This window comes from Mustela lutreola, chromosome 9 (genome assembly GCF_030435805.1).
Source record: "Mustela lutreola isolate mMusLut2 chromosome 9, mMusLut2.pri, whole genome shotgun sequence".
NCBI classification, from domain to species: Eukaryota; Metazoa; Chordata; class Mammalia; order Carnivora; family Mustelidae; genus Mustela; species Mustela lutreola.
The window spans coordinates 144,482,359-144,509,414 of record NC_081298.1 but is presented as its reverse complement, the minus strand read 5'-3'; the positions used below and the strand labels follow the sequence as shown (position 1 = coordinate 144,509,414).

General features: G+C 60.7%; 1 protein-coding gene across 7 annotated transcripts in view; it reads right to left on the bottom strand.

The window, feature by feature from the left end:
- Positions 1 to 16,868: 16,868 nt before the first annotated feature.
- EIPR1 (EARP complex and GARP complex interacting protein 1) overlaps positions 16,869 to 27,056 on the bottom strand; it is a 123,540-nt gene continuing 113,352 nt past the window's right edge. For 5 of the 7 annotated variants that reach the window (XM_059132771.1, XM_059132773.1, XM_059132776.1 and 2 more), the window contains 4 exons: positions 23,655 to 23,791; positions 21,107 to 21,274; positions 19,447 to 19,614; positions 16,869 to 17,396 (listed from right to left, as the gene is read on the bottom strand). In XM_059132771.1, the coding sequence (XP_058988754.1) occupies positions 17,222 to 17,396; positions 19,447 to 19,614; positions 21,107 to 21,274; positions 23,655 to 23,791 (648 nt within the window). In that variant the 3' untranslated portion in view covers positions 16,869 to 17,221. Of the gene's footprint in view, positions 17,397 to 19,446; positions 19,615 to 19,638; positions 20,894 to 21,106; positions 21,275 to 23,654; positions 23,792 to 27,056 lie in introns of those variants that run through there. The other 2 variants (XM_059132775.1, XM_059132772.1) reach the window with 2 other exon arrangements.

The window sequence follows — 27,056 nt, the reverse complement described above, 5'->3', positions numbered from 1 at the left end:
CTTTTCTCGAAAATAAAAAAGACAATCCCAAGATTCAGTGGGGCTTGCAAGTCCGAGAATGGCCAAAGCCCTGCCGAGCCAGAGCAGAGCCGGAGACAGCACAGGTCCCAGCTCAGAACCACGCCACAAAGTCACAGTGACCAAAACGGTGTGACGCTGAGGCTCACAAAGAAAGTCACTCCTGCTCCTCAGGAAGCCTGCTTGAGATCCCCCCACCCCTGCCCCGCCCCTCACTCACGCTTTCCTGCTTGCGTGGACGCACATGCATGGGGTCACTTGCTCTCTCTCAAATAAATTAATAGATCTTTATTCTTTTTTTTTAAGATTCTATTTATTTATTTGACAGAGAGAGAGAGATGACAAGTAGGCAGAGAGGCAGGCAGAGAGAGAGGAAGGGAAGCAGGCTCCCCACTGAGCAGAGAGCTGATGTGGGGCTCGGTCCCAGGACCCTGAGATCATGACCTGAGCCAAAGGCAAGGGCTTAACCCACTGAGCCACCCAGGCCCCTAAATAAATAAATCTTAAAAAAAAAAAAGGACTCATAAAACACTGGGACAGAAATAAACCCAAATGCATATGGTCAACTAATCTTTGGCCGAGTCTCCAAAGACACACGATCAGTAAAGTTGTCTCTTCAATTGTCGGTGTTGGGAAAACTGGGTATTTACATGCAAAAATACGAAATTAGACTCTTACCTTGCACTGCTCACAGAAATTAATTTGAAGCACATTAAAGACCTGAAATTGTAAAAACCTACATGAAAACATAGGGAAGAAGTTCCTTGATGCTGATTTTGGCAATGATTTTTTTTTAAGATTTTTATTTATTTATTTGAGAAGCAAAGATCACAAGTACGCAGAGTGGCAGGCAGAGAGGAAGGGAAGCAGGCTCCCCGCCAAGCAGAGAGCCTGATGCGGGGCTCGATCCCAGGTCCCTGAGATCTTGACCTGAGTCAAAGGCAGAGGCTTCCACCCACTGAGCCAACCAGGTGCCCCGGCAATGATTTTTTAATATGACTCCAAATGCACAAGCAACAAAAGCAAAAATAAGCAAATGGCGCTACCTCACACTTTACATAAAGCTTCCACAGCACGAGGGGAAGCATCAGTAAAGCGAAAAGGCAGCCCAGAGTGGGACTGCATGTGGACAAACCGTGTCCCTGAGAAGGGACCGACATTAAGGATCTATAAGCAACTCACACAACTCAGCAGCAGACAGACAGACAAGCCGGACGAAACAAAGAACAGACGACCTGACGTAAAGATTAGTCAGATAACCTGATGTAAAAGTACCTGAGTACAGATTTCCCAAAGGAGGACACAGACAGGTCCAGCAGGCATGCGAGAAGGTCCTCCCCGTCGCTCATCATCAGGGAAATGCCTCTGAAAGCCACAGTGAGATGTCACTTCACAACTCAGGGTGGACATTATCAAAAAGACCGAAAAGACAACAGGTGTTGGCAAGAAGGTGCAGGAGGAAAATCCTCGTGGGAATGCAACTGCTGTGGGGAAGGATATGGTGGCGACTCACTCAGAAACAGCCTCTGATCCGCAATCACCCCTCTGGGAATCCATCCAAGGAAGGGAGCCTGGGGTCTTGAAGAGGTTTCTGCCCTCCCAGGTGCAGAGCAGCCATATTCACAACCGGATGGATGGATGGATGGATGGATGGATGGATGGATGGAGAAACTGTGCTACACACTTGTGGGGGGACATTATTCAGCCCTAAAAGAGAAGATAATCCCACCATTGTGACAGCACGGAGGGCCCTGGAGGACATGGCGCCCGCCGAAATACGCTAGACCCTGAAAGACAAGTACGTAAGCAGCTCACTCAGCGGCGGAATCTCGAACAGTCCAGCCGCGGTACGGAGAGAAGAGGATGCGGAGGACTCGGGGACAGGGACGAGGAAGCGCCGGTCCAGGGGGACAGACGGCAGGTCTGCAGGGGGAGAGCGTTCTAGAGACCCACTGTGCAGCTCCGAGCCCACTCAGACGGTGGGGGGGTGAGCAGCAGTGTGGGGGGGTGAGAAATGCGTTTATGGCCCTGATGGGAGGTGCCGGTCTCAGGGGCGTGCACTCATCCCCAACCGCACCCCGCTGCGTCCCTTACAAACACGCAGCTTTCCCCGGCCGCGCTTCAATCAAGAGCGTCAACAAAACAAGGGAACATAAGTCAGACGGCCGTCCTTCCTTCCATACTTTGGTCTCAACCCTCTGAATATCAGCCAAGAGACGAGATAACCATTCTCTATATTAAAATGGGGATGAAGTCCAAGTCCAGACTGAAGTCAGACACCTGCTTGGTCCTGAGCGATGTGGGCCACGTGGACACACACAGAGACATCCACAGCCCTTTCTCCCAACACAGGCCTGACCCTGCTGCTGGTCAGCTGTGTGCCCTGTGCCACGCTGTCACCTCCCGGTCCAGCCTGTGCATCCTGGTTCCCAGCGGTCCTTTCCAGGGGAGACGGGCTAGGGGTGGTGGGCAATGCTGAAGGCTCAGGGCGGCAAGACACGGAGAGGGCGCACCGGTAAAACCGGGGCGCCGGGCCACTTCTGTCCACCACGCTGGCTCGTGTATCCCTGCCAGCCAGCTCTGACCCGGGGCTGCTTCCCAGGGGAAGGGCGTGTGGCCAGGCTGCCACACTCGACTCCTGTCTTTGCCTTGACCTCACCAACTGGGGGCCCCTGGCAAACCCACCGGCCTCTCAAGGCCTGGACCCACCTGCTTAACTGTGAAGCCAGACACGTAGTCCGTGCCCCTGGGACGCCTGCAGCGTTACGTGGGATGGTGCGTGCCTTGACGCCTGGGGTCACATCCCCGTCCCCCCCTGGCTTCGATCTGCAGGTCTCCTGCTCGTTTGCAGTCACCGTGCCGTGTCTCAGCTCTTCCCAGAAAGCAAAAGGCCCCTTTCATGAGCCCTCACGGATGAAAACCATCAGGACAGACACATTCTGTCCTCCAGGATGTTGAACAAGACGCCCTTCCCGCGTGGAGCAAAGAGTCCCAGACTCAGCTTGGAGCTCCTCCGCGGGCATCGGGGGAGGCAGATGCTCCCCTGTCCCGCAGGCTCGCCGGCCCGGCGTGGGGAGGCGGGCCGCCTCTCCGCTGTGTCTGCAGACTGGAGCAGCCTGGCCTCCTGCCCCATGCTGCCCGGGCCCCCCAGGGCTGTGAGTCTTCCCCGCCGCGACCTGGGAGGCTCCCCTGCTCTGGAGAGAACGTGGAGACCGCGTGCTCACTGGGGCACGAGACCCACCCGGACCCTTTCCGGAAAAGGGGTTTCTGCGGGCAATGGCAGTGGCCCCTGGGTGCGGGCCGCTCCCCAGGGCAGGGGCCGAGCCCGCTTCCCCAGTTCACAACCTCGCCGGGGCTTCTCCTTGGCCAGCAGCTCCTTCAATATCCTGACCCCAAGTTCCGTGTATTCCATATCAGACCTTCCACATCGTCACCCCACCGCATCAGCCCCGTAGGAAACCGGGTACAGTGCGTCGAGGCAGCCTCCTCAGGAAACATGGAGGTGACGGACAGACCTCACAGGCCAGAGATCACCTGGAGCTTCCCCCGTGGGCCTCAGTCCACAGGGAAGTACACCTTCGGTTGCTGACTGGCCTCGGTGGCCAACAAGCTGCGTAAATTTATTTACACCCACTTCCCAGGAGACAAGGCTGAGGCAGACAAGCTTAGTGACTCTGTCTTGGTCCTGGGGCCTAGCAGGTGGCAGAACCAGGTCTAAGCCATGTCACAGAGCTCCATCCTTCTGCTCTGTGTCTCCCGCAAGCCGGCCAGGAGGGCTGGGTTGGGGGCTGGGGGTGACCAGGATGCCCCACCATCTCCCTAGCTTGAGCTTGTCCCTCCACAGCATCTGAGCCCCGTATGACCTAAGGCACCACATCGTCCACATGGGTTTCTCATATATCCACAGAGAGTGGACAGCTGAGCTCATAACGCCGCCCAGTACTGACCCTCACCCTGCCCCAGCCAGGGCCACTCCATCATCCCGCACCCTGGACAGGTCGGAGGGGCTAAAATCCTGGCTTCCCAGGGACAGCAGGGTGCGGCCAGAGAGATGCTGAGCCCGGCCCACCTCCACGGAGACCAGTGCCCAGGAGACTGAGGTATGCTCTGGAGGGCCCTCCATCTGCCTGGCCGGTGGGTCTGGTCCGCATTCTGTGTTCACAAGCGCCCGGAGCGGTCTGACACGGGTCGGCCTGGAGAGCGGCGACCACGCGAGTCCTTCAGAAACAGAGAGGGACCAAACAGCTTACGGAGTGCGGCCGCCGCTGAGCCTTCCGGGTGTCGGGCAGCATAGCCCGCACCTTCCGGAGGGACACATATGTGTCCCCAGGAAGCTACCACCTGGCATGGGGACATTGCCCGAACTCTCCACGTTCTAGTCGAGGGGCCCAACCGTGGCCCACCTCCAGCTGCAGAACCACACCGACTCCAGGCCCCAAATGATGCTAATCGGGGGAGGGATGACGGACAACGGTCACCACGACTGAGGCACTGGCCAGGCACGTGTGAGCTGCTCCCGGGCTGGGGAAGCAGGTGCATGCTGCACTGTAAGGTCATCCAAGGTCATTCTGGAGTCTGGGCCTACTTGGGTGAGCCAGGGGAGAGCAGGCCCCCGCCAGCCGGGGTTCTGTCGGGCAGCAAGCGAGGGACCCACGCAGGGGGCTGGCCTGAGCACTGGCGCGTGCCCGCTGCTGCTCTGTGGTTTTCTTCATCTCATTAAAAATTAAACAACATGGATCCTTCCCCATGGCCACCTGAAGTCTCTCCCGACACTCATGCACACACGCCGCCGGTTAAACACAAACAGACCCAATGGCTGTCCGCGGCGTCTCAGGGGGATGGGGAGGCCGCCAGGCTCTGGAACCGGCCTCCGGGATGCCTGTGCCTCAGTGTGGGAAATGCGTGGAGGCACCCAGACCCGGTCAGGGCCCCGGGGCGGGGGCGGAGGGGCTGCTGGCTCTGGGCTCTCTGGGGCAGGCCTCGGGGCACCTGGCCAAGAGCCCCCGGGACAGGCTCGGAAGCCTCAGTAGGAGTCAGTGGAGCTTCCCGAGGTGCACATGCAGGCCAAGGGGACAAGGGGCTTGATCTGTGCCGCCCAGCCAGGAAGCAGCGAAGAGACAGAGCGCCAGGAGGCAGGAGCCACCAGAGAGAGACCCTCGCCACCCTGGGTGACCACCCAAGGCACCGCTGCTCGGACTGCTTGTGAGCCCGTGTCCCCTGAGCCGCCTCTTCTCCTGGTACACGGAGAACTACTGAGCCCCCATGTCAGCCAGCTGGCAGGCTGCCCTGTCCACATATCTGCGAGCAGAGACCCGGCAGTACCGGCCCCATGCCATGCCTCACATGGCTCAGGAGCCGCCTCGTGTGTTACTGCCTTAGAACAGAGAGTCTGACAGTAACACAGCCCACGTGGCATTGTGACATGTCCCTCCTGCTTGCGACACACCCCTTCCCACGGTGACAGACGAGTCCCTGAGCCCAGGAGCGTGCTGGTCAGTGGCCTCTGTCCTTAAGGAGCTCACTTGGTGCTAGAGGACGGGACACATCCTAGTAAAAGACGGAAGGACTGCCAGGAATGAGGGCCACGGGGCCGCCGGGGAGAGGGACCACTTCCCGGGCAGGGCCAGCAGGAAGCGCTTGCTCAAGCTGTGATCTGATCTGAGCAGCCACACCTCGCAGGCCTGTCCCAAGACCCCTCTGCACACAGCCGGGACGCCAGGAGACACATTCTGGACACCGGGCAAATGGGACATCAATCAGGCCAATGCAAGGACCGCTGTCACTAGATATGTCAGCTTGGACTGTGTCTGACAAACGCTCATTGCAGGCTGAGATCTGGGGCAGACATGCCGGAGGCCACACTTGAACCCAGAACTCTGTCCTCTGGTGACCTCGGGAGCTGAGCACGTGTGGCCGACCCAGCCCACCCGCCCGAGACGGCGCCCCCACCCACGGCCGTGCTCTCCCAGCTCCTCCCGAGCCACGGCGAAGGCAGCGTGAGCCCCACCAGGTAACAGGAGAAAGGCAGTTCTGACACCACCGTCCCCCACACGCTCATTAGGCAGGAAGACACAACGGGGCGTGAATTATTAGGTAATAACTCATGCCGAGAAGCAATTTTAGACACAAAAGTGGAAGGATTCATCATTATCATATATTCACTTCTATTTTTCTTTTTCACGCTGTAAAAAAATCACGTCTAAATCTCCTAGAACCGTCACGGCCGCATCAAGGAGCGGAGCGGGCCGTCCACCTCGACAGCTCGAAGGAAACCAGCTGCAGAGCAGGGGCGGCTCCAAGAGCTCCTTACCCCGGGCTGCTTCTGCTGCTGGGGGGTGACGATAGACACCGGTTCCTTATTGCTACTGAACGACAAAACCGCCGTGGGAGAAAGCTACCCAGCCAACAGGCCCCTAAGGGCCAGGTGCGCCTGCAGCCAAGCCCCACCCCTAGGCCGGGATGCCCTGTGCTGGACGGCGGGCCCAGGGGCCCGGGGGTCACTGTGTTGGGACAACACTGGCTGGCGCTCAGGAAGCCTCCCCTCTGCCACAGACCGTGGCCCTGGGAAGCAGTTTGCGTGCCTGGTCCCCGAGAACCAGCCCTGAGGCCACAGCGGGGCTGGGGGGCCGCACCAGGCTCCCTCCGGCAGGGAGGATTTGCCCACGCTCCCACTGCATGCCACAGATGCCGCTAAGCCTGGGGATCCAGCCGTCTCCAGAGTGCCCTAATCTCCCACCGTGGCACTGACCTTCCCAAGGGGATGTTGGCCAGCACAGGTGTGTCAACGCCCTTGGAAGGCAGGTAAGCCCGGGCCGGCGTGCTGGGCTCCCACCCAGCCCTCCAGCTGCCCAGGAGGTGGGGCTGGAGGGCTTCCGTTGCAGAGTCCCCGAACCCGGGGTCCTCGGCTATGGGACCAGGACTCACCCCTGCATCTCGCCGGCTCCCTCTGCACCAGGCAGCTGTGAGGCAGGCACACGAACGTCACGGGCCGTGGCTCCTGCAGACGGAGCAGCTCACGGCGCTGCTCCCGTGACTCTGCGTGGGGCCCGCGCACTCCGTGCATCTGCCTCCACTCAGCCCTGACGTCGGCGTGCACTGCCGCTGAGAAGAAGGTGCCCGTATCATCTCACCAATCGTGGAGAACCTAACCTCGACAACAGGGACGCTACTGACGGGGAAACGCCGGACGGCCAGGGGCGCACGGAAACTGTACCTTCTGCTCCATTTGTCTATGAACCCAAAACGGTTTTAAAAGTTAAAAAATTTTAATTAAATATCTATTAATTTTTTAAAACCACACACACACAAACTTGCAAAAGAAAAAAAAAAGAAAGAAAGAAAATGGACTGGCCTTGGGTCCTGCCCCCAGGACGTCAGGCTCTTGAAGGCACTGCCCCAGCTCAGGGCTCACCAAGCCCCGCATGGCAGAGGGTCACAAGCCCACGGGCTCTGGGATCTGAAAGGCCCCCTCCCTGCTGAGGTGTGCGGGCCACAGGGAGGAGGGAAGGAGCCACTGCGGGCGGGTGGTCAGGCTCCCCCTCAAGCTCCCCCGTGTAGGTGCAGCCCACCGCACTGCCCCAGAACAGCAGGGGCACTTCTCCTGGTGCCACGTCTGCTTCCAAAGCAGGGTGCATAGAAGCCACGGCCCTGTTTTCAGGCCCCCACAATGAGGATGAGTCCAAGCTGCCCCCCCCCACCGGAGACTCGCCAGGAAGTTCCGTACAGCCCCTGCGGGAGCAAGGCTGCCCTGGGCTGGCCCGACACAAACCCTGTTCCAGGTTCCGGGTTCTGGGTTCCGAGTTCCAGGTTCCAGGTGGGTTTAGACACCAGTTCCCAAACGCCTGTTTGGCCCCGAACAGCGGGCCAGCCCCCGGAGTGGGAATGAGGCAGGATCTGGGTTTGTACAGGCCCATCCCCACACTGCGTTCTTTGTATGGAAAAACCCTGCCCACACGCGTGCTGCGGCTCAGGAGGACGACTCTAACAGAGACCGTGCGGCTGCGACGGAGCAGTTGGCGGCAGACGCCTGCACTGAGGCACCCCAAGCACGCAGGGAGACGCGGGGCTTGGGCTCCAGGGGCACCATCATAGCCCACGATGGGTGTCGGCACCGAGCCTGGTAGCCCCAAGCCCACAGCACACCTGACTCTGCGCGGGCCTGTTACGATCTCAGCCCACAGACTAGGGCCTCAGGGTCACCGCAGCTCAGGGGTGGGACTACGCCCCCCCCCCCCAGAGCCCCAACAGACCAGGAAAGAGGCCACCACGCCACGAGGCAGCCCAGCACCCAGGTGCGGCCTGTGGGTGCCCTGGAGCCCACTGCATCAAGCCCAGCCTTAGACGAGGCCACCCCCCCCCCACCAAAGCCCCATCCCAGAGCAGCCACGAGCGGACGCGGCTGGTGGGCATGTTGCCCCAGAAGGTGTGGGCATGGTTTGTCCCCAGCGCTCGGACAGCCATTGCCTTGGCACTATCACAACCCCCCGTGAAGGACCATAGCCGTGAGCGCCGGGGGGCAGCTGGAGCTCCACGGGCCCAGGGGACTTCTCCGAGACGCCACAGCTCACAGCAGTCCAGTCTCAATTCAAACCTGCGTTTTCCAGACAGCACGGGCCCATGTCCCTTCCCTGGGGGCCCGCCGAGGCTCCTCCACCCGCCTCTTCGGGACGCGCCTCCCTGGGGCAGAGCGGCCGTGACTCAGCGGCAAGCCTCCACCACCGCGGGCGCCCCACGCTCTTCTGCTGTCCGCGTGAACTGCCTTGAGTGCTTTTCACAACAGCCGATCGCTACAGGCCCCAAAAGTGTCCTGCTCTCTGAGCGAAGCATAAAGCCACCCCAGAGACTCCCCCATCCCTGTCCTCAGTGGACTCCACACCCACGGCTGATGCTTATGAAACGACGTGTGTGGTGTGGTGTCCGGGGGTCCGAACCCGGAGGGCCCAGAACACGCTGCTCTAACAGCCAGGGGAGTCGACGTCCACCCTGACCTTGAGGAACACCACCGACCAGGAGTTGGAAGTTTCGGATTCTCAACACGGGTATGTCCCTCATCAGTCTCTGCGAGGAGCTGCCAGGCCTGCACAGAAAGAACCAGGAATTATTGGCCCCACTTGGTCCTCAATCACTGCAGGGCTGGCAGCCCTGCCAGAACGCACCGGAGGGCCGGATGCGCGGTCCGGGGGTGGGGGCCGGGATGCGTGGTTCGGGGGGTGGGCGCCAGGATGTGCGGTCCAGGGGTGGGGGCCAGGATGCACAGCAGGGGCCAGGATGTGCGGGGCGGGGGTGCCAGGATGCACAGAAAGACTGGGATGCACGATGGGGGGCAGGATGCTCGGCGGGGGTGGAGGGAGTAATGCACAGTACCCCCGCCCCGGGATGCAGCGCACAGGGAGCCCCAGCATCAGCTCACAGACTGCTGACCCCACGCGAGCACAGGCGCTCACCTCACCCCACAGCCCTGCCTCTCCCTCCTGTCTCCAGGCCCCCGCGACCCCCGGGCTGCTGCTGGGGTCCTCAGGCACTGCCCCTCGGGAGGCCTGCAGACGCACGCCCGGCCCGCCCGCAGGTGGACGCGAGCCGCTCCCTCCCAGGAAGAAGGAGGGAACCAGGAGGGGCCCTTCGGTGCGGTCGCATGAGCCCCCAGCAGCCCTCCAGCCACCGCACCAGATCACCGGGGCCCCGCAGCTGTCAGGAAATCCTGCTGGGGGGCTGCTGATTCTCAGGCGTCCCTTCTCTGTCCTCTCCTGCTTCCAGGGCATTTGGGTGGAACTGTGTCCCCCACCTGAATTCCCGTGTTGAAGCCCTAGCCCTCCATGTGACGGCTTAGGAAGTGATGCAGTCGTGAGCGTGGACCCAGGTCAGGGGACAGGTGGCCTGTGACAGAGGCCCCACCCAGTGCTTCCCCCTCTGCCGTGAGGATGCAGCAAGCCAGGAACCTGGTCATCACCAGACCTCAGTCACGCTGGCACCAGATCTCAGACTCCAGGCCCCCAGAACCTTGTGAAATAGACACCTACTGTTTACGCTGCCCATGGTGAGCTGCTGTGCTCCGGCAGCCACAGGCAGAGACGCTGGGAAGGTGTCTGGCCTGCCCCGCACCCAGAGGACCCGTCACAGTTCAGGGCGCCCGCTGTCTACAGTCCCCCACCCCAGGCCCGGAGGCCATGCCAAGATGACTGCGCCTGACACTGGACCACGATCCCCACCACAGGCAACAGGCAGCCACAGATGAAAACCCGTCCTCTTCCTGGGGCGCCGGGGTGGCTCAGTGGGTTAAGCCTCTGCCTTCGGCTCAGGTTGTGATCCCAGGGTCCTGCCCCTCGCTGCTCGCACCCAATCTGGCTCCGGCATCATCCCTTCCAGGCGCCCTCACCCAGCCCTCGCCCGCCACCTCACTGCTCCTCAGGGAAGAGCTTGTGCACCACATGCAGCCACGCACGTCTGCAAGGCCCAAGGACAGCAGCCGGGGAGCCCGCGGGCCCCGCACACACCCACGCCTGCCCCCTCCCGCCGCACCCACCCGGCGCGCACCCTAGCCATTGGCTCAGCCCGGCTCCACCTTCTGCCTGGACGGTTCCCCATGGGCGGTGATGCTGGTGGGGGGAGGTCTTCAGGAGACGGGATCATCACCCCAACTCAGGGCCCATCTCTGTCACTGACAGCAGAGTGAAGAGGTCCGTGAACGCGTCTGCGACGCCCGATAAAGGGTCTACACGGAGCACAGAAGCCGACTTGCCGGGACTCTGTGGATTTTCTCCTGGAAGCGCAGGAGCCCGGAAAGTTCTAAGTGGCATCTGCAGCTTGTGTGCGCGCGGCCACGGCCCGGGCTCAGCTGTCCCTCTGTCCTCCCTCCTGCTGACCCAGGGGACACACCTTGCGACGTGCCCTTCTCGGGGCAGAGTGGCCTGGCCGGGCCTCCTGCGCCCTGCATCTGTGAGCCCCACCCCGTCCAGGTTAGCTCCTGAAAGCGCCCAGCGCCTCCCTCGGCAGCCGCTGGCTCAAAGGCACCCTGTGCTCTTCCTCGAGCGGTTCTCATCGCAGGACTCGGGACGTGGTGGGGGACCAGAGACTCTTCCCACTTCTCGCCCACCCGGCTGGGGATGCTCCTGCCCTGAGCCCCTGCCACACCCAGCCCGAGCTCCACGCAGCCCCGTCGTGTGCGCGGTCACACAGCTGTCGAGTGCGATTCTGTCTGTCCCGTCTGGGGAGCGAGCACCTGCGTGAGGACAGACACGTCCACGTCCGTGGCTGCAGCACACGTGTGACTGTGGTGTGCAGACCCCGCACGGCCGTGGAGGCCCCGCCTATGGCTGAGCCCAGGCCCGGCGGCCCGGAGGAAGGAGGACCAGGACCCCCATCCTGGGGGCTCACAGCCCCCAGGCAAACACACAGGCACCCCACACGCTGGGGCTAGAACTCAGACCTGTGCCGAGGGAGAACCCTAGGACTGAGCTCATCCTATCAGGGCCATGTGACAGGCGCCCCAAACAATTGTGGGGGCCAGTCTGGGTCACGATAGGGATGCAAGCTCGGCGGGGACAGTAACTGCCACAAGGCCTGGGAGGGGGACCCTCGCCCTCCCTTGTAGGATGTGCGTGCCTCTGCCTGCAGAGTGGACAGCAGGGGCCACGATGGGGACATGGATGAAAACAGCTTCTAATCCGCCAAGGGGACTGCTGCACCTCCTGCCGGGGAGCGTTCAAAAAGAAACGTGACCAGGGCAGCAAGCGTCAGGGTCCACGGGAGTCGCTACCCCACCGCCGGCCCACCTCCAGCCTGCCAGGAGGGGGGCCCTGCCCACTGCCCTCCCCACCCCCACCTCTGCTGCAGAGCGGCCCCCTCAGGACCACCAGCACCAGCTTCTTTGGCTACAACCGTTGTCCTTTCTTCGTTTGCTTGCTGACCTCCCCAGGGCCGAGGCCCCACGACCCTCTCCTGACAGGAGCGTCCGTGCTCCCCACGCCGGAGTCCCATACTATGTGGGAGCTGCGGCGGCCTGGCCCGGCCCTTGCGTGTGGTTGCTGCTGGAGGGAGGGGCCCCAGGCCCTGTCGGGTCCTTCATCTCCGCCTCCCGCACCGGGGCACACAGCAGCAACTCGGTGTGTGCTGGCTGGGTCGTCTCAACAAGGCCACACCCCCAGCCACGGTGCCACGACTCTTTGAACACAGGCCGGGCAGAGGCACCTGAGAAGGGGTGTGGGGAGCCCCGCACCAAGCCAGTTTCCCTGCACGGCGGGCAGCACAAGAGTCGGTACTGCTGGAAGGCTCAGGGGCTCCCCAGGGCTGGGCGCCCAGCCAAGAAATGCCGGCTCGGCCTGCACGTCGGTGAGCGGGGGAAGCGAGAGCTGCCCCACAGCCACGCACGAGCAGGGGAGCCCGACACCGGCAGCAGCAGGGCCGTTGGCTCCCCCCTGAGAAGATGCCAGGAGCCTTGTGGGCCCGACTTGGTGGTGGGTCGGGGAAGTGTCTGAAGGAGGGGACCCTGGAGCCGGTTTTCCGAGAATGAGCAGAGAGTTGTGCCAGGCGGAGAAGGAAAAGCGTGCCGGAAGACGAGGCCATGCGGCCTGGCCAGCGGTCTGTGCAGCCTGGGGGACCAGCAGCGTTCACGCAGCGCGCCCCTTGCCACAGGGACGTAAGACGTGGGTGGGTAGGCGGGGGGGCTCAGGGCACAGACACCGATGGTCAGTGGTGGACTGACGGATGAACAGCCGGTGGTGTGACCGCACACGGGCCAGCACCTCCGATCAGCCCGTCGGCTGTGTCCCTGGGAAGCCCCCAGGCTCTGCGGACTCGAACCCGTCACCGTCCTCATCGCCTTCTCCGGGGACCGCAGAGCGCAGGACGGTCGCGCTACACGGGGGTCAGGGACGAGCTGCCCCCCCCCCCCTCATTCTGGTGTGCCTCGAAGGCCCTCTGCCGTTAAAGAGGACCGCGCAGAAGCTAAAGGAGGCCCGTGTCGGCCCAGGACCGGAGGGAGTGACGTCTGTCTTGACTCACAGGCTCTGCTTCCCGTCTGCACGTGGGGCCCTGGGCCGGGCCTGAGAAGCCGCTCCCTCTGCAACGGGCCTCGCTGCGGCTTCCGGTGCTTGAGAGCGATTAAGAGCAAACATTTTTTCACGAGTTTCACAAAGACGGGGGCTGTGTCCACAGCGGCATTTCAGTCCCAGCGAGTACTTCATCTCGAGGCAGACCATCAGCTTTGGGGCACTGACCGCTCTTCTCCACAGAGACGACGTACGGCGGAGCCCAGGGGACTAGGAGCCCCTTCCCAACGCGGCAGCTCGTGCCGGCAACCTCCACGCTGCCGGGCCGATGCGCTCTGCCCCCGAGGGCCCCAGGTGACACCGGATGGCCGACGGGTCCTCTCCTGAACGCTTGCTTCCCTTGGCTTCCAGAACGCCCCATGTGGCGGGTCACTCGTGCCTCCCCCTGCGCCCCTCCTCTCTCCCTGGCAGGCCCCTGCCTCCTCGGCTTCCTGCCAGGGCTTGGCCCCGATCTTCCCAGCACCAACTCCACGGTAGGCAGGCCAGGGTGGCCCGCACCACCTTGGCGATGGCAGTAGACGCCTCTCCCCACACACCCAGCCTAGACCCCTCCCTGGAGCTCAGCTCAAACATCCACACGCTGCTTGAGGTGGCTGCTGGGCTCACGGGCGTGTCAACCACGCAGCCCAAACCCAGCTGCTCGGCTCCCTCACCCCCCACCCTGCAACCGCCCTAGTCGCTCTGACCAAACCTGGCCTTCGCCGGAGCCTTCCCTTGCCGCATACCTACTTCTAATCTGTCTACACATCCCACGGCCCCACCTGACCCAGCCTGAAACCAAGCACCTCCGGCCTCTCGGCCGCCTGCCGACCCCTCAATGGCACCTCGACTGGTGCCTCCCGCGTCCCTGTGCTGCACCTGCAGCAAGCCGCCCAGATGGCCTCGCAATCACGAGTCCCAGGAGCCACGGCACCTGGGACGGCCGAGGTGGCTCCGCCAGGCCTCTCAGGGGCCGGCTCCCTACGGGGGGCAGGGAGAGGCCAGCACAGACAACCGATGTGGCCACGAGCCTTCTTTTCTTCTTCACTCCTCCCCCAGCACCCCTGCTGGACGTATGTGGGCCTTCCGGTTCTGGCTGAAGAACTTACATGGAGTGGAGACTTTCCTGCCTTTTAGGGAAACAAAGGCTTGTTTCCTCGCACCCCAGCCCCCCCACCCCCAGCGATTTTGTGTGAGCAGCAAGGACAGCGGCAGCCACAGGGGCTCACAGCCGCCAACACTCGGGAAGTGGCCCTTCACCTCTGACCGCCCAGAGGGAGGGTCCCCCGCAGGAGCACTCGCTGCAGCCGTGGCCTCGCTCCACGGGCCCAGAGCAGTGCCGCCGTGCAGGGGCAGCAGAGCCCGTCTGTGGCCGGGTGCTGATGCGGGGAGCGCAGTGGCCGGGCAGCCCCGGGAAGGAGTCAGGTAAGAGCATCCATCAGCGGCTCTGGACGCCCCCGTGACAGATACCGAGACTGGTGCCACCGGATAGTCCAGAAATTGCCCCGCACGCACGGGGCTGGCAGACGTCGGACACAGAAGCGAAGCAAGTCAGTGCGGGAAGGTTCCTAACACGGGGCCGGAAGACTCGGAGGGCGCCGTGCGACAAAGTCTCGTGAGCAGAACCTCACACCTTATTGAAAAGAATCAGATCCAAACATAAAATCTAAAACTAGGAAGCCTTCAGAAGAAAATGAAGGGTGAGCTGGACCTCAACAAAGCCTGAAGCCCGGGCTCTCGGGAGACGCGCGAAGGAAGCGGAGACATGAAAGCCGGCGGGAGGCGTCTGCCCACCGTGTGCCCAACACAGGGCTCGCACTCGGAGCACGGGAGAGCGCACAGTCGCTAGTCCTTAAATACACAATAATTAATGGTCAATTTCACTTAAAAAAAAAAAAAAAGTGGGCTAGGGGCACATCCAACTCTCGATATTGGCCCAGGTCGTGACCTCGGGGTTGTAAGAGCCAGTCCCGTGTCGGGCTGTGCTGGGCGTGGAGCCTGCTTCGCTTTCTTTCTCCCTCCCCCTCTAATATGAACAAACAAAATCTTAAAAAAAAAAAAATTCTCTCTTCCTCCTTCTGCTCATGCACACTCTCTCTCCCTCTCTGAAAAAGAAAGAAAAGAAAAGAGCTTCAGCAAAGGACCCGCAGACGGACAGTAAGTACGCACACAATCGCTCCTCAGCATCCGCTGTGGCGGGAGCGCGAATGAGCCCTGCGGCGGCCACGGGCCTGGAGGCCCAGGGTAGAGGGGCGGGGGGGGGGGGGGGGGCGGAGAGAAGGAGCAGCTCAGGGGAGTGCGCGCACTGCCCAGCCCAGCCCAGCAGCACACCACCAAGTGGTCGCAAAGGCAGGTGTCCGCACGCTTTCTTTGTGAAAGGTCAGAGGGTAGCCATGCTCGACACTGGGGGCCGCACAGTCCCTGCTGCAGCTGCTGAGCTCTGCGGCAGCGCAAGGCCCCCCGGGACCACACACAGAGGAACAGGGGGCCATGTGCCAATAAAACTTTATTGACAAAAGCAGGTGGTGGCAGGGATCTGGCCTGCAGGTATAGTATGCAAAGGCCTGCCAGGGAAAATGAAAACTGATGTTTACACAAACACCCACATGCCGAGAGTCCCAGCAGCCCCAGTCGTGACCACCTGGAACTGGAAACAACATGCGAGGCCCCTGGAAGCATCGACAGGTACTGTGCTGAGAGTGCCACCTCAGTCATTCGCACAGGACACCTCTGAGACACTGAGCGACAGCAGGGGATCGGCACTGTAGGGGCTGGGCTGTGGGAGGGGAGGCGAGCAGCAGGGGTTTGGGGGTAAGAAACTGTTCCAGACGCAGACTGGGAATCTCTGCATGTGTTAAACTCTGTCACCAAAGCAACAAACAGTAGCAAAAGCAGACGCAAAGCTTCCACCGTGGTTCCAGGCCACCAGTCCATGCCTCCGCTCTGGGGTTTCTGACCTCAGGTCCTGGGCCTCCTGCCATCTTCTCCTGCCATTGTCTTAGCAGTCTCCTTATGCTCCTGGTCAGGCCAGGCCCCTGCACCCCGGGGCTCTGCATACACTCTCCCTTTGCCACAGCTCTCCCACACAGTCAGCTACTGTGAGAGGCCCTTCACTCAGAATCAGATGCCCCCAACCCCCGTCCTGCTCCTGCTTCCGCAGCACTTCCTCAGCCCTGCTCTGTACTGCCCCGGCATCTGTCCCCGTGTCTGCCTCCAGCAGAACAGATACACAACCAGCTGGCTGACAGGGGTTTCCCAGCGCAGTCTACACTGCCAGGTGGGCCCTGACCTATGCCTTACTCTGCCATACCCGTGGCACCTAGCACAGTGCCTGGCCCATGGGAGGCATGCAGAAGTTCTCAATAAACATCTTCCCCCTCCCCCAGGCCCCACCTGTCCTCCCTCCCCCTGGGCCCACGGAGGAGGACCAGGCAGAAGTCCACGTGCTCTGTGTTTGGGACTACCAAGGAGCCGGTGTCAGCGCCACGACAGGATCTCACAAGGAAGAGTGATCTTGTGGACCAAGGGCAGGTGTGCCACTTCGGGGACGAGGAGTCGCACCTCCAGTACCACAGGCATGATGCGAGCAGGACCCAGTATGGACCAGCAGGCAGGACCACGTGCCCGAGGCTGACATGACACCTGTTCATGGTCACGGTCAGAGCCCCCCAGGCCAGTGGCCCAGACGCCATGGTCCACAGACAGACAGGTCAGGCCCAGGAGGCAGGAGTGCAGCAGCCCCTCTATGCATGGGCCTCCTTTCTGAGCAGGAACAGAGACAAGGTGGTATGGGGCAGAGTTCTTGAAAGAATGAGTCAGGAGCCCGTGTAGCATGGCCTTGTTTATTTTATTTTATTCTTAATCTCAAGAGAAAGAGGAATTAAAACTATGGAAACAGATTTTTTTTTTTTTTTAGTGAAACTCCCAACATCCTGAAAGAGCCTGGAGAGAGGAAACAGTGACTGTGGCAGGACGGCTCTCGCCCAGTGAGGACGGGTCCCATCAGCGAGGGGAGACGTCGGGTGGGATCGGCCGCTGTCGGCAGAAGCTCCCTCGTTCCTTATAAAAGCTCGCGGGAAGAGACCAGCAACGCTGGTTCTCCCAGACGCAGAGCGACCTGGGAAATTGTCCCCAAGGACCACTGCGCCCTCGCGGACTGCCGACGGAGGGTCGGGGCAGCGCTAGAGCAGTATATGATACTTCAGCGCCCGGGGCACCCTGTTGATGACGAGCCTCCCGTCGTAACTCAGGGAGGCAAAGAGCCAGGGGTCAGCAGAGGACCAGTCCACGGCGTACACACTGTCCTCGTGCTCCTCGTAGGTCGCGATGACGCTGTCCTGTGGAGGCTCCTGGCTCCTACAAGGCACCAGAGACACGTGTGAGCCAGGCGGCAGGGCGTCCTGCCCAGGCCCGGGGCCTGGCTCCCCTCATCCGTGGGACAGGAAGACGGATGGCAGCTGGCGCTGGGCCACAGACACCCTCACACGGCCGTGAGGAACCGGGAAGCCACCTGCTGACACTGTGTTCTCTCCGGCTGCAGAAGAGCAGGGGCCTGCGAGTCTGCCGGGGCCCCGCAGTTCCGGGGGACGGTGACCGCAAACACCCACGAGGGCTGAGTAAAGGGTGAAGAGAAGCCGAAAGGACCCTGGGGACAGCCAGCGCAGCCCCGCCCTGCTCAGGGATACGGAGCTGACCCAGGGCACGCAGTCCCCCCCGGCTGGGCAGGAAGGGGTCCCTGGTCCTGGTCTCAGCTTCGGGGCGCGATCCGCCAGGGCTCCCACAACACCTCCCTGTAAATCAGGGCGACTGCTCTCCTTCTGCAGGGACCCTGACCCGACGGTGCCGAGTGACACCGCGTGAGCCTGGAGCACGCACACGTCCCTGCCGACTCAGACAGGACGTCACGTCGTCCATTCTAAGTGGCCACACCCAGAACACGCCCCAAGGCCACGGCTCCCCTGTCCTCTTCTTCCCGTTTCTACTCGGCGCTCCTGGCCTTTCCCCAGCGACGCAGCCGCCCTCTGGGTCTCTCCCCGGCCTCTAGTGCTGTGTCCTCTATCCCGTCCCACAGACGGGCCTGCCGTGCCCACCGGGGCTTGGTTACAAACGCCGCCTGAGTTCTCTTGGGGACTCTATTCTCCTGAGTTTAGTAAGTCACGTGGACGGACCAAAGGAGCAGGACTGTGGGGACACCCACACTGATGTCGCTGCCTCCACCAGCCTTCCCCCCCTGGGAGCCACACAGGTGCCTGCTGTTCCCCCGCAAGGCTGCGCACAGAGAAGCTGGTGAAGGTCAGGAAATCATGGCCCCAACACCATGGCGACCGTGTTTCTAACTATGTGTCTGCGTGCTTGGACAGAAAACAGCTGTGAAAAGGCCCCAATACCAAGATCTCTTCTCAGACACGAAGCTGGGCCAAGCTCTGGTAGATGAAGGGAGAATTTGGACCACAGGACAGTAAAGAACCTCGAGCAGAAGGACAAGCCCTGTGGCATGGTCGAGCTCGGCTGATAAACGCAACTGGGGCTTATCCCAGACCTTCCTGCCCTGGATGCAGGAGCCGTGAGCCTCTGCGTGCAGCTCCCCTCACAAGAAAGGATCTACTCGAAATACAAGGGCTGTCCTGATTTAGAGTCCACACCACCGACCAAAGACACGGGCTCTCGGCTTCTTCCTCCACGCACAGAAGCCGCAGTCGCACTCTGCTCATAGCCCGAGGCTCTGATACGAGCCCTGGACCGGGGTGCCCCTGCTCTGCGCCAACAGAAGTGGGACCCACAGGAGTCTCGGGTCCCCAGGAGCCCCACTCTTCCCGGGGGTGTGAGCCCTGGTTTGCAGAGTTAGCCCCTAAACAGATGCAATTAGGGATGGAGAGCTCGCCACCAAGAGGCACGACAGCTGACAGGCTTCCCACGTTCCCTCCGGAGCCTCAGGGTGAGGAGTGCCGGGGAACCCCCGCATTTGGGGCTGAGGGCGCTGGCCTGGAGTCCGCACCCCGCCACAGTGAGGGCCGCCGACCGGACACACAGCTCCCATCCCAGCCGGAGACGAGGACACTGGGGACTGCCTGTGGCTCACAGGGGCTCACAGGCTCTCATTGCTGCCTGAGCCCGCGCTGGAAGACAAGTGATGGTCTTTAAGATCCCCTGGACAGCGCTCGAGAAGGAAATGGACAGACATTGACCAGGTTTGTGTTTCAGAACCCACACAAGATGGCATGAGCTAACCCACCCCGACCCCCACGCCCCTGTGGCCGGGACCAACATCCTCCAGAACTGGGAGTCCCAAGCCGGCAGTGGAGGAGGCCGCCCTGACCACACGCACAGACGGCCCGACGGGAGCCGCCTCCGCCGCGAGGGGCCTGGGAGAAGCGAGCCGCGCAGCACGGAGAGCAAGCGCCCTTACTTCCCCTCTGGGCGGCGCTCCTCCTGGTCACTCAGGTCGTCGTCATCCACCAGGTGGCCGAAGGGCTCAGATGAGATGGACACCATGTTGGACAGGATGACCCTGCTGTCGCTGCTGCCCGTGAGGACAAGCTGGTCGTGTGAGTGGTTGTAGCGGACGTTCCACACCCTGGAGGCAAGCAGGCAGTTCGGCTCCACTCGGCCCCTCCTGGACGGGGCAGCGCCGGGACCGCGGGCAGTGGACCCCAGACCGCACGGGCGGACGCGGGAAGCTCCCAGCAGAGGGCCGGACTTCCTGCATGTTTGTCTACAACCTTCTCTTCGGTCCCGGCAAAGAGAGATGAGACCAGATGGAAGCGCGAACCTCAGAGCGAGAGGAGGGCTCGCGGCCACCCTCCTCTGCCGCCCGCCTTCCCAAATCCTAACGGCCACAACTGCCCCAGGAGCAAAGGACAGAGTACAGATGACCTGGCAACGGGGCCAAACCCCAGGGCAACACCCACGAGCGGCAGCCATGGGGCCCGGGGGCACAGCCCCGCAGCGAGCTCAGTGAGCCGAGCAGAGTGCCGGCAGCCAGCGCGCGGGGTCGCGGAGGATGGCGTCTCTCCTCGGACTGTGCCCACCACAGCAACTTACAGAACCTGGCAAAACTGTACTCTATGCAGCATGCCAGGTTTCTGAATGTCCTGACCACAACCTCTACCTCTGAAACCAATAATATGTCATATGTTAATTCACTGAACTTAAATTTCTCAAAAAAGGAAAAAAAAAATTAATGTCCTGAGTGCAGAAACATGGATTCTGGTAAGTAATTCAAAGAATTTAGGGACACAGACCAGAAAAAGTCAACTTTCCTGGGATGTGCCCACCCTGGCCTGAGCAAAATCTCCTGACAGCAGTTTTGTTCTTACTCTTCTAGATGTTTCTTCCATATACACACACACAAGCCCCACACACCCTCACGAGCTCACGTGCACATGGGCAATCACACACACAAGCGCACACTTACACAAATAACACGCACACAAGACCGCACACACCCTCATGAGCTCACTTACACACAGACAATCACACACAGAAGCATGCACTTACACAAACACACGCGTGCCTCACTGGGATGAAAGCTAGCTTACACCAGGCACACCGGCCCGGACTGGACTCTCACCTGCGTTAGCGCAAGTACCCAGCATGCGGTAAACAGCACGTGACGTGTCAGGAGTGACAACTGCTCTTGGGCAGCGTCTGCCCCCCACACTGAGCTCGTGTCCTCCCCACCCACAGCACCATCCCCACAGACCGAGCGAGCCCGCGCCCTGCCGATGGGCATGAGAGCGGTTTCCCACTCCGCAGCGTGGCCAACGATGCTGCACGAACCTCTGTGCTCACTGTTTGCACACACGTACTGGCACAACTGCAGGAGAACATAGGGGCGATGTTTTTCTTCTTTCCTATGTTTATAAATCACAAACATTCGGGTCTGGAATCGGTATTTCTTTAGGAAAAATCAAACCGGGTGCGCTGAATGATTCACAGCAGCACAAACTAAGCCGGTCTGTGCCTTTCCAAACAGGACAGGTGTTCGCAAAATAGGCTGCAAGCCACCCCACGCCCGCAGTGTGCAGGAGGCCCTACCAGTGGGAGTGCTGCTCCAGGGGCCCTACCAGTGGGAGTGCTGCTCCAGGGTCTTCACGGGCTCAGCGACGTTCCGGGTGTCCCAGAACTTCACCTTGCAGTCGTCCCCGCAGCTGGCGAGGTAGTACTGCTTGTTGGGGTTGAAGTCCAGGTCGCGCACCAGCTGCCCGTGGGCGTTCTCAATGCAGTATATCTGGCTGTGAGACAGCAAGGGAGGCACACGGGATAGGAAGTGCGTCATGGGGACCTCATGGTGCAGAATGGCCCAGCCTCCGGCTCCCCATCGACTGCCAGCCTCGGGGGACCGCTCGGCCCACCATGGCCAAGCAGGCTGGGGTTCCCCCAAGCGACGGGGCCGGTTTGGGTTCCAGGAGGCCTGGTGACCTCCCCCTCAGTGCCTCTTCCAGGGGTACCCAGCCGAGGCCTCTCCGAGAGCACATCTGTGACTCCCAGAAGCTGTGGGGTGATGCCGGCTCCTGGCTGTCCCAGTGTGACCTGGCCCCTGGAGAAGACATCAAGTTAGCAGGACGGTGACAGCCGCAGGAGTGCTGACCAGGTCCCAGGAGGACATGGACAAGGAAAGCAAACGGCCGGCAGCAGGCTGGCGGGACAGTGCGGGTGTGTTGGGAGACACAGACGGACAGAAGGACGAAAACACTGGAAAAGCAATAAAAAGCAATGAAGGGAAGGTGTGGGTCAGGGCTGGGCCGTCTGTCCACTCAGCACGTCACGGAGCACCTCCACCATGGCCCGTGCCCCAGGAGACCCAGGTACGACGGTCACATGGCTGTTTACAGTGTATGCACGCCCATATGCACATGGCACAGACACATGCACATGAGGCATATGCACAGGCATGTATGTGTCCAGTCCTGTACACACCTGACCTCCACGCTCCAAGCCGCTCCTCCACGGGTGTGGAATGAGAACATTCCATCAGTCTGACACCCTTCTGATGTCAGAAACCCAAACGGGGTCGGGGAGTGGGGGGGACACGCAGGTCATCAGAGAGGCTGGACGAGGGTTGGAACCAAAGTCCCGTACCCGGTTGCGAGGGGGGGAGGCACTGCTGACCATGTTGCTCTGTGCATTTTCTCCCCCAGGTGTGACTTAGTTTCCCCAGCAAACCCTCCCACTTCCCAGGCCTCCAGCAGGCAGCCTGGCTTCCTGTGATCACCTTGCACATCCCACAGCCATGCCAAGTGCGCACCCCTCCACCCTCGAGGCGGGTAAACTCACTCCCTTCCATCTTCTCCCACGCCACAATTCCTGACCCTAAATCACTTTTTTATCTTGAAATGATTTTTACATCCTGCACTTTTCCAATATCCTCAGATCTTTTCCTAAAAGAAGATACCCAAAACCCAGAAGACCTTCCAAGGGAAACTGGCAACTGTACAACACAAAATCCTGGCAGGTTGGTGGGTGCTAGGCGGACAGTCCCCCACACACAGAGCACCGGCCCAGGGTCTTTGCGTGGCCTGGGGGTCAGTGATGTCAACACCAAAGCACAATGTGTTCCAGAAGAAACATCCAAAGCATCTTGGCTAAATAAAACCAAAGCCACTCACAAAAGGAGAAGCAATAATCAGTGAGAACCCTGCCTGGGGGCAGGGCCAAGGGGACAGAGCTCCGCGGCCCAGAGCATGTCTGCTCTCGTTGTGGGGGGCGTGTAACGTCCTGCATTGGGTATAGAACCTCCTCGTGTCCTTTAAAGAACAAGGTGTGCACAGGGACTGATGGCCCGGGGACCCGCAGAAACGGCTCTCCCGCAGCACGTTCCTTGGGCCGACGCCCTTGGCTCTCCGCTTCCGCAGTGAACCCCCTCGAGCAGATCCACGCACCCTGAGGAAGTGGCAACTGATTATTTATTGGCCTCTGAGTTTTCGGAGAGGCCATGGACCTAAATTTAAAGCTGTGCCCACCCCCCCCGAGGGCAGCACCCGTGACTCGGAGACAGGCGTCTCCGCAGCCTGGTGATAAATTACTACGTGCTCAGGGGTAAACTGTATCTTAACAGCGGCTGCTCGGCTCCCGTTGCCACGGCAACAGATGTGCACACCATCACTCCTTTGCCTATCAAACCACACCTGGAACAGAAAAATCGCTCTTATTTGTTCCATTAGAACCGCTGGCTGCAGCGCATAATGACTTTACATGACAAACCGTGCTTCCCCGAGAGGTGCCGCCCTTAAAGGCACAGCGACAGTCACAGGCCTCACCTGGGGCCGCGCCTGCCCACCTGTGCTCGCCAATCACAGGGACTGACAAGCCGGCGGTCCCCCTCTCCTTGCTGAGATGTGATGTTTCAAATCCCAATCCTGATTCTCACTACAACAGCCACCATTCACTCCAGGGACAGCCACACGAGACAGTAAATGGTCAGGGGAGGAACACTGGGCCCCACGGGGCTGCTGGCTCAAGCTCAAGCTGGGGCAGAGACACCAAACAAGATGTGCGCCTTCCTGCACAAAACCAGACGAAGACTGACAAGCCGGGTGTCCCCAGGCACGTGTGACCTGGAACCTCCCCTCGCGGACAGAGAGGGGGCGTCGGCGGGGTCACGCCATCACTGACCTCATGCTCCGCGTGTCCCACCCTCGGATGGTCGTGTCGTTGGCGGTGGCCACCTGGGTGCCGGTGTGGTGAGGGCTCCACCGTCCGGAGGTGAACTTCAGCTGTCCCTTCCCTTCCAGGGACGCCGAGCTGGCCAGCTGGGAGTGGGCAGTGTTTCAGAAAAGGGAAGGAGAAAATACAGGAATGTAAACTTTTTTTCTGAGAATTTAAGAGGACATCCTATATTCACAGGCTATTATTGAAAATAATTTTTGGAAATAATTACTGAAAATAATTAAGAAGCTCTGTCTTTGTTTCTTTGCCTTTATTTGCACCTTATTGGGGAAAAAAAACCATCAAACTGAGCACAGCAAAAAACAGAAAACGTATGAATAGGCCCTGGATGGACTAGGACTTGCTAGGCTGTGCCCGGATCATGGGCTCCAACCAGAAGGCGGCACCACCGGGCACCTCGCACACCCAGCCTCACCAAAGCCGCACTCAGACCGGGTGGTGCGGCTGTCCCAGACACGCGTGCCGGTCAGACGCCAGTCTCAGGGCACACGCCTCCCACCCGTGGTGCCCAGATGGACGCCGGTCTCAGGACACGCGTCTTCCATACGCAGGCCTCCAGGCTCTTTCTCCAAAGGTTTGACCAAGGCCTTGTGAGACCCGCTGGGGCTGTCTCTGGGCCAGCACCACCGTGTCCTGAGAGACAAGGGGCTCCTGGTCATGAGCGGGAATAAGAGCTTCCCACCACGCGTGTCCCTGCCCACAGGCCCACATGGCCCTTGATGGAAGAGGTTTTCCACTGGCCACACCATTCTTCCAATCTGGGGGTTGACCCTCTGCCCACACAGTGACTTCGGCAGGGAGAGGCGTCCCCGGAGCTCTCAGACACCCGTCCCCTGGGCGCAGCACCCCATTCCCATTACCTTGAACACCAGCCTCATTCTTTGGAGGAGCCCTGGGCGGGAACTGAGGGAGGTTTGACCGAGTCACGGGGGACAGGGAGCGTCCCTGTGACTGTCCTGGCCCTGCAGCCCATCTCAGTGCTCATCAGGGCCCCTGCAACACAGGGTCAGGGCGAGCCCCCAGACTCGACGTGGACAGGCCTGGGGCAGCCCCACAGAGTCTGCGGGCAGTGCGAGGGGATTCAATTAGAGCTGTAGGGGAGCGCGCCGCCTCCTCTCTGGGGAGACTGGCCCATGTAAGAAATGTGATGGAGGACACATCTGTCGAGATGGACTTCTCCAAGGGACCCCTCATTCCAGCAAGCCCTGCAGCAATGGCCGCCCACCCAGGACACACTCCCCTGCCCCACCCCCTCTTCGGCAAGCTTTCCTGGCTCATCTTGTCCCAGAAAACCCTTCTCCAAAAACACACCTTTTTCCTGCCTTCCTGACGTGGTGTATCATGCAGGGAGCAGCCGTCCCTGAGGAGGCCGGGGCTGTGCTGAGCGTGCATCAAGTCAGAAATGAAGGGACAGCAGCTGGGGTCAGAGGCAGAGGTCAGACACACAACCCAAGCAGAGAACACAGAGCCTGGCCAGGCCGGGGACAGCTGCATCAAGCGCCAGAGCCACTGGTGCCCATGAGTACCAGGCCGACATGGGCGCCCGGAGGTCCTGGAGACCACAGAGAGCCACCAAGGGCGGCAGCATGGGGTAGACCTGGAGCACAGGGCCTGAGGCCAGTCCTGTGGTGGTGGTAAGAGCTGAGGACGGGGAGCGGTCATGGGGCAATGTCTGGGGGAAGAGGAAAGGGGGCCGCCGGGGAGCCAGGACCCCACAGGCTCTCAGGGCGATGTCAGGAACCACCAGGCCCCCCACATCTCCCTCCTGTACCTGCCACACCCACTCGGGGCTTCTCTGGCGCCCCCCAGACCAGCGTCCTCACGGCACCAGGCCATGACACCCCACATGGACACCCCAAGCAAACCCCAAGACTCATCACAAAACTCCCAGGGAGGGCTGGCCTGGCTCAGCCTGTCAGGTGCCACGAGGGCCAGTCAACAGCAGCCAGCGGCAGGGGGTGACGCGAAGGGACAAACTGCCCAGTAACCACGCCCGGAGCAACAGACGAAGGACGCAGCTCGACCCGCTCTTCCCCTCCAACTCTCCCAATGACCTGGCACCGGGGCCCCTGGGGAGCGCGAGGCATGAGGGTCCGTGGCGGGCAGTCTCACACAGGGCCCGCAGGGGACCCACCACACCAGAGCCGCCACCGCCAAGCCACAGAAGAAAGACAACTGCCGACAGGAAACTCATGACAGGGACCCAGCCCCTGGGCCACGTGAGGAAGATGAGCAGGAACGATCCGGCAGGAGGCGGAGAGAAACTGTCCCGGAGGAGCGACGGGCATGCTTTCCAGAGAAGCAACATGACCTCGGATGCTAAAAATGGCTCCAAAATGTATGTTAGAGACACACAGTGAGCTCATGCTTGGCTTGGCTATTCTCGCTCGTTTAACCTCCACGTGCACGGTAACAGCTAAGAAATCGTTTCATAGTTTCCCATTATGGAAAAAAAATTAAGTCAAAATTCCTACAGGTGCGATTTCAGTTTTCTGAAGATGGAATTGAGTAAGATCCTTTCACAGACTGTGAAAGGGCTGAGTATATTTTCTAACTAATCAGCACTCAGTGCTCTAATTAATCTTCTATTAAACATACTGATTCATCATCAAACTCTTCAGAAACGTAAAAACATGAGGCTGCACCTTCAGAAGACACGTCACGTACCTTCGTTGGAGCGACTTTTCTGTGAGGCCACCATGGAGAAGGGTCATGGCGTGGCCCCCAACAGGGAAGACCCGTGAGCCTCGTCCCCCGGCTGTCAGCACTCGCATCACTGCTGACCCACCGGGACTCCCCGAAGACAAGGTGTCTCCAGAGCCCACGCCACAAGAACAGTCCCCCAGACGCCGGCTGGCGGAAGCGAGTTAGGGACGAATGAACCCAATGACCAACCAGCAAGCAGCCGTGCACCCGTCAGCAAGTGCATCGAGGGGCCCCACCACACTGAGCATAGCAGAGGGACGGATTTGGGGGGGTGATTGGTGGCCTGGCCCACATCTCACCCAGCGCAAGGGGCAGCATTCAACTCCACTGGTGACGCCAGTGGGTCATCAGCTACTGCTGTCCCGTCCCGGCGGAATCACTGCGGGCACAGGACATACACCCTAACACACCCATTTCACAGAGGAGAGCGGCAAGGCACAGAGATTTCATAACTGCACATCAACAACAGCCAACTCACAGCGGGCCATGGTGTGAGTTATAAGGGGGTCCAGACACTCCAGAGAAAACAGACCAGGTGGGCTGGAGCAGCCAGACAAAGGGATCATGAAGTTTCGGGACCCAGGACAGCCTCTGGGGCTGCAGAGAACTTGAATCAGCAGAAGACAGCATGGAGGGATTCTT